The sequence below is a fragment of the Oryzias melastigma genome, linkage group LG8 (assembly GCF_002922805.2).
Source record: "Oryzias melastigma strain HK-1 linkage group LG8, ASM292280v2, whole genome shotgun sequence".
Lineage (NCBI taxonomy): Eukaryota > Metazoa > Chordata > Actinopteri > Beloniformes > Adrianichthyidae > Oryzias > Oryzias melastigma.
This window is the reverse complement of record NC_050519.1, coordinates 11,180,888-11,188,072: the sequence shown is the minus strand read 5'-3', so window position 1 is coordinate 11,188,072 and position 7,185 is coordinate 11,180,888. Positions and strand designations below refer to the sequence as shown.

Below are 7,185 nucleotides of genomic sequence, written 5' to 3'. Positions count from 1 at the left end.
TTCCACAAGATGACTGTGGATACTTGTAAATACATGTTTAAAGTAAAATTAATGACACAGAAATGGTGCCCAGCATTTACACCCTGTTTACTCATATAGTTCTTTAGCTGAGGGTGTAGCTCCCATGGAAACAGCCTTGTAGTCAGCTTGTTTTTCCACATGATTTAGCAGGAGTTTCCTCTGGATGTGTCCTATTGGTTTAAGGAGGAATTTTATGGACTGGACAGTTGAAAAGCATGTGAGAAAGGGATAAAATGATGGTGCTAGAAACAATAAACAACTGTTACCAAAAAAATAGATGACAGTAAGTTAAAACAAATAGGATGACTCCCAGAAATTTGGATTGTTGTAGTTTTTTGTGTTTTCTTGTAGTTTCTTATTTCAATTGATGTATGACCCAATTTTTTTTTTTTTGCTTTTTCTTTTCTTTTCCTCTTCCTTTCGTCCTTCAGAAAGACCACCCATAGGGTTTGGAGGGGGTAGACATCTCTGTGGAATAATAATGGGCTCGTCCTGGGAAAATTGCCCATGGAAAAGGGCCTGGCTGGAAAAAAAAAAAAAAAAGAGAAAAATTTGGTCTTGTTTCCGATCCTTCTCGGAAACATTCATCAGGGTGCTCCCGCTGTCTGGTGCTGCAGCCGCAGTCCACTAACCGGTTGGGTCGCTCCGCCTGTGCCAAGGCTCTCACAGATGAGGATGGGTGGGAAAGCTTCATTTTAGAGAATTTTTAACAAAATTATATAATCCCTTTAAATTGATTAGTAATATGAAACTTAACTAACATCATAACAAAGGGCAGGATTTTACATCTTCCAGTCAGAAACAAGTTCAGTAGTTTGATTGTGTCTTCAAAAAAAATAAACAGGTGTGAAAAAATAGTTTTACACAATTAATAGTAACAATGTCATTCCCTTAATGGGAATTACTATGTTAAGTCCACATAATTGAAATGAAAATATGAACAAAAACGATTTAATTATATTAAGATTGAATTTTTCTTCTAAAGTTTATGTGGAAATATCACAGTTTTTCATCTTTTATGTGTCAGTTCTTCATCCTAATAAGGGATGAAAACCTTTTTGTTCTTAATCTTGACCCTGCATTTAGACAAAGCATTCACAATGACTTTCCTCCCCCAACTTTCTGAGATATTGGGAAATAAATGTGCACAATTTCAGTTTTCCATGTAGTAAAAAATTAGCCAACAGTGAAATGCTCAGAAAATGTAAAAAAAAAAAAAGTCTAAAAAACAAAATTTTGTTAAAACTACTATTAAGCACATTGGACAAGAAAACATTGGCCAAAAACCATTCATCCTTGATGCTGTCACCATGCCTAATCTCAATGTCACTTTTTAAAAACTGTTTGTGGATGATGAAGTCTGATTTTTATGTATTCATTTTATATTAAACTATTTTTTAAAATATTATTTCGTTAATTTTATTTATTCAAGTACATTTAAATGTTTTCTGTCATGTAGGAAGATTAATTTCTGCTTATTTAATGGACAATAAAGTTTATATATTCTATTCTATTCTATGGAACAGAAATGTTTAACGTTGTCTCAATTAGCCAATGAGAGATGTAATACCCAATATGGCCAGTAGGGACATCTGGAGCAGCTTTTAATTCCATTAACTTCCTTTAACTTCTGAAAATATTTAAAAGCTGTTGTTTTGTGTATAGTTGTCCAATCATTGGTTCACACCTTTGTGCTTTTGAGACTTAATCCTGTTTTGAATTCCTGGTTTTCCTGGATGTTATCAGCAAAATTCCTTTCTTTGAAGGATGAAAACATGGATTATTAGAGTCTTTCTTTCCTTCCTTTTGAAGTTCTACTCATCACAGTCCACCTTCTCTCTGCTCTGCAGCCTGACTCCAGGTTTGAGCCACAGGAGATCCAGTGATGGATGTGCCCCCGGGGGCTCTCTGTGGGAGGTACTGGCTTCTGCCTGCTCACTGTCAGTGAGGAAGTTGTCTTCCTTTAGGAGAGTCAGGCCTGTGGCACTAAGAAAAAAAAAAAAGTTTTGAATGTCAGCTGTGTTCTCAAAACAGCTGAAAAAAAGGAAGAATCTGCATCAAAATGTTTAGTCCAGTTTGCTTTTCGACCATTTCCCTCTGCTACTGTGACGGGACGTCGTCGGTATGAAGAGACACTTTTGACTCATCTGCTGAAAAAACATTCCGTAAACGCGGAAGAAGCCTGATCTTAGAGCTGAAACGACAGTACTGGTGTATAGAATCCCTTTGATTTGTTATTCCATCTCCTGGGTTTTTCTTTATTTATTATGTTGTTTATTCATTATGATCTTTTGTATTATTTATTTATGTTACTTTACAGTAAGAAATAAATGTTTATCATTTGGGGTGTCCGGCGCTGACACATACAGTGAGGCTGAGTGAGATCTGGGACATCGATGGAACCCTGTACACATTTTCACACCCAGAAAGTAACAAATATGATCAATAATGATCTTCAGACACGAAATGCTACAAACACTATTCAATTTTTTGATAGATTTTAATGTATATTGCATAGTTCCAGCTGATTTGGCACTTGTCCACAAAAGTATATGTAAAGTCTCCATGTCATCACGGCGAGATAAGGTGCTGCAGAGAAATAAAAGTCCAGTCGATGTGAGGAAAGAAGCGTCGTCTGTGAATGGGCCTCGAATTTCAACACGTAGCTGCAGTACCTGATTGTGTTTACATTGTCCCTGATTTATTAAGGTCCGCTCAATTCTTATATTACTTGGCCAGTAATGAATAAACAATATTCAGGGTCTTGCTTGTTTCTTTAAGCGGTCGTGTTTACGGGTGACGGGGAGGGGGTGTGGACATACATCTTGTCAATAGTCTGTAGAAAACAGCCGACCTCATGATCTCAGTAAAACTGTACTAAAGCAGGATGTTGCCAATAGAGTCATATGATAAATATTTTTTAAGTTAAAATATAGAATCTGCTGAACGGAAAAAACATGAAATAAAATCAAGTAGAGCAACAAGCTATTTCTGCATTTTTCCTTTTATTGCAAACAAATATAATACAAAAGATAAGCTTTTGAGACAATAACCATATTTACCTAAGAAAACTGCGTTAAGAAAATGACTAAAAAGAAACTAGTGATACAGAACATAAAAACAACATTTTTTCTTTTTCAGACAACAGAAAATATGTTCCAGCAAATTCTTTACAGCGACTTTCTTAGACATTTGTTAGAAAGGGGGAAAAAAATACGTAAAAATCCAGTTCTATTAGGAAAAAAAAAGAAGATTCATGATATCATTTTTAAGAATTCTGTACATAACTAAATCATGAATAGAAGAAACTTTCAAATGATAAATAAACAAATTTGTACCACATATGACAGCAACGTTTTCACCTCAGTTAGCTGCTGCAGAAAAAGAAGATAATTGCAAATACTTATTTTCAAATAAAATTAATGCTAAAAAATAAATTAAGACAAAAGGTTAGGAGGGAAAAAAGATGGGGCAGAAGGAATGTTAGAAACATACCACGCTCAGACCTGATGGCTTCTGGCACGACTCGGGTCAAAAGTCACTTCCTGAATCTCATCAAGCTGCTCTGTGGTTTCCACACTGCAATGCTGGAGAACCGAGTGTCGCTACTGTGGCTCCAGAGGCACTAATGGTATCAAGGCAGTATTCAAATGAAGCAAGCATTGCTGTCACGTCTAGCAACACAGCGAGAAGTACATGGCACCTGCTATGGCATCTCCGACACAACAAATCGAGATAAAGCAAACAAGAAGTAGAAGATTTGACTAGTTCACTGGTGTCGCGTTATGGCCAAAAAATTCAAATCTGCTCGGGAATTAAAATATGTACAGTACAAAATTCAATTCAAAGAAGGCTTTTCTTGACTGTCAGTCTCATTTGCTCTAAATAAAACATTACATTAATGAGAAATAAGGCCACTATAGGCGTTTCAACCCCGAACGTCCATGCTCCTTAAGGTAAATAAACCTTCTAAGAGTGATAATCACGCTAATGACACTGATGATGATATGGCAAGAGCGGAGCACATACACAGTACATACTAATATATTCATAGCCAGGATCTCCTCATAGAGGATTTAACTTTTTTTCAACAATACAGCTAAAAAAATATAATCACAATTTCAACCGATACAAAAGGCACTGTTGTGAGCCAATCCAAAGATATATTTTCAGAACTATAAAAAAATTATTTTTTTTATGTTTTTCTGTTGGCAATGAGGGGTGCATGGAGGGGTGGAGTTACACAGTCAGTGCTCAGTCCGCCTCCTCATGGTCTGGACAGTTGTGTGTATATGGGCTGCTGCTCCCAGTGCTGTGGACTGTGGGTCTGCGGCACAGATGGCACCCCAGTACTGTCAGCGATCGGGGTGTACATTGGCCTCTGGCTGGGGCTCATGTAGCTGAAGGTGGAGTACATGTTGGAGCCCTGGCCGGCTGCGTGGCTGTAGTAGGAGTTGGCACTGTTTTGGTGGTCTGAATAGTCATACTGTGCTCTTGTGATGGAGGGGTAGGAGGAGGTGCTGTAGTGCTGCAGGTTGAAGGAGCCGTAGCTGACGTGCTGCGGGGAGCTCTGCTGCTCGGTGTAGTGGCTGGGGCTCAGCTGCTCCGTCTTGATCTGAGTGGTTCTCTGTTGACCCTGCTGGCTTTGGTCTCCACCCCCACCCAGGGTGGCCAAAGAATGCTGCTGCTGCTTGGGGATCCAGCCGTGGGCTCCAACGTTGGCTGTCTGGCCAACTGCGGAGCTGTTGAGGACGTAGTTGTTGGAGTAGCCCGTCTGGGCCGTGCCGGTCATCCCGGCGTGGCTGTGAGGGGGCAGGTACTGATCAAACTCGTCGACGTCGAAGCTGCCGATGTTGGAGATGACGTCACTGCTCAGCTCACCGATGTCCACGGCGCCAAAGTCTATATTGAGCTGGCGGCTGGTGCCCTCCTGAACAGGGCGGCCCTCTCGCTTCAGGTCAGCCTTGCTGGTAGGAAGATCTGTCTTGGGGGTCGTTGGGGGTGTTGGTGGTCCCTGTGACTGACCTAGAAGGAAATAAAAGCAGAGTTGGATCAACAAAAGATATAGCTGAGCAAATATTTGCCTCACATGCTATAGGTGTACGACTGTAACTGCACAGGATGAGTTTATTGGCACAGTTCTGACAGGTGTATTTGCATAGAGACCTGTAAAACTAATTATTAACCACGAATCATTAACAGGTCTGTTCAGGGTCTTTCAGGGTGCAAACGATAACATTTCTATAAACAGTAGAAAAAGAAAAAATCCGGGATGTACTTTTTACCCCCTTGTTCTCACCTGAATGTTCTCCTGGGGAGTGCGCCTCGCCCATGCTGGACGCAGGAGAGTCGGCCTGCTGCAGCGCTTTGAAGATCGCATTTGGAGAGATGTGAGTCGGCTCACTGTCCTCGGCTTCACTTTGACCATTCTTGACAGATTTTCTCCGCCTGGGCTGATACTTGTAGTCGGGGTGATCCTTCTTGTGCTGCACCCTCAGTCGCTCAGCCTCCTCCACAAACGGCCGCTTCTCCACCTCATTAAGAAGCCTGAAAACAGTTCAGGAAAAAAGTTCAATTTCTGCAAAAGTTCTGTTTGTTGTAAAGATAATTTGCTTAAAATGCATTAATTGACGAGAAAAAGTGGTGGGTATGTGTATAAAACATGAATGAAAACAATAAAACATCAATGAAAACTGGTGCGTAAAAGCGCACAGGAGAAAAAGTTTGGACATGGAACGCGGGCTTACCTCCAAAGTTTTCCAAGAGTTTTGCTAAGCTCTGCGTTGTGCAAATGCGGGTATTGATCGGCCAGTTTCCTCCGAGCTGCCTGAGCCCACACCATGAACGCGTTCATGGGCCTTTTGACGTGAGGTTTGCTTTTACTCGAGCCGTTCACGCGCACTGGCATTGGCACCAGAGTCCAGTCGTAGCCCTTGAGCACCTGGGACACCGCGTCTCTAATGCACACGGGGAACTTCTCTTCTTCGCCCTCTTTCTTGTAGTCCGGACCCCTGATGAGATGGTTGTCGGACGGCCGGGTGTTTTCGGTGTCCGAGCCGGAACCGGACGGACAAGGCGAGCCCGCGGAGTCCTCAGACATGCTGGGGCTGGGAGCGTCGGAGTGACACTTCTCCTGTTCTTCTGTCATCTTCAGGTATGGGTCGAGGAGATTCATGCGAAAATAATCCAAGGGAAGCGTTTTAAACTAAAATCAGAAATATAAGTCCGCCTTTCTGCGTCCAAGAGTCGGAGCCCGAAGACTGCAGTGACAGCCTGTGAGGGCGCACAGTCTGACTGACAGATTTCAATCCTCAAATAAAAAACATAAAAAAGGATTAAAAAACACTCTCCTTCAATCTTTCACTGGTTTGCAAAGAAGAATTCAAACCAGAAGTGATTGATTCTGCGTGTTTTTTTTCAGATATTCTGCAGAGGATCGCGCGTAAGGGAGCTGCTGAGTGAGGATTGCTGAAAGTCTGCAAACTCAGGAGGCGATGTCTGAATTTATGAAAACGCTCGGTGGGCGGACACGTAATTTGACTCAGAGCTCCTGCAGTCAACAGCAGTAAAAACCCAGCTGAAGTGAGTGTTTTTTCCCCTTGTGGTCTTTAGTTTCATTTTATCTTACGTTTGAAAAATAAAACTAATAGAAAATAAGATTTTGTCTACAGTTAATTGGAAAACTAGTTTGTTTCTCACTGTTGATGGGTTTATTTGTTTGCGAACTTCTCTCGTTTTGTATGTATTTTCGACCACTTTCTGGAATATTTTCCACATTTTAGGGTTTTTAAGGTCAACAAGATAAAAACAAACAACAAAGAAGCTTGTCAAGACAGAAAGCTGTCTTAAAAACGTTTTTTAACCTCATTCTTTTTAAGAGTTTTAAAGAGTTTTGCTTATTTTATTAAACAAATAAAGTCAGCAGAGACTTGTATCTAAAGATCAGAACTTTTTCCTGAAATTCATGAACTTTTATTCAGTTTTGAGCTCATGCAAACACTTCTTGCTCACACAACTGAGCCCTTTCCAAACTCTCTTGATTGGAGCGTCTACCGTCTTTACGCAGTGACCACATGGACCAACAGGGGGAGACAACAGCTCAGAAACTTAGGAGGGAGGGAAGCTAATGCTCAGGCTGCTCTGCTTTCAAAGAAAAAAATGAAA

The 7,185-nt window shown here is 40.9% G+C and overlaps 1 protein-coding gene across 1 annotated transcript; it reads right to left on the bottom strand.

Annotated features, from left to right (window-relative positions):
• Positions 1 to 2,502: 2,502 nt before the first annotated feature.
• Positions 2,503 to 6,196, bottom strand: sox9a (SRY-box transcription factor 9a). Its single transcript, XM_024272555.2, has 3 exons — positions 5,769 to 6,196; positions 5,321 to 5,568; positions 2,503 to 5,046 (listed from the first exon to the last, which is right to left on the bottom strand). Exons 1-3 carry the CDS (start codon positions 6,194 to 6,196, stop codon positions 4,289 to 4,291), a joined length of 1,434 nt encoding a protein of 477 aa, XP_024128323.1. The 3' UTR covers positions 2,503 to 4,288.
• Positions 6,197 to 7,185: the final 989 nt, after the last annotated feature.

What these genes read in the sequence shown, in the direction of transcription:
- sox9a (XM_024272555.2), bottom strand. Translation starts at nt 6,196, where the DNA reads ATGAATCTCCTCGACCCATACCTGAAGATGACAGAAGAACAGGAGAAG. An exon ending in ACTCTTGGAAAACTTTGGAG is followed by an intron (nt 5,569 to 5,768) that starts GTAAGCCCGCGT and finishes AACTGTTTTCAG; the next exon opens with GCTTCTTAATGAGGTGGAGA. An exon ending in CTCCCCAGGAGAACATTCAG is followed by an intron (nt 5,047 to 5,320) that starts GTGAGAACAAGG and finishes ATTTCCTTCTAG; the next exon opens with GTCAGTCACAGGGACCACCA.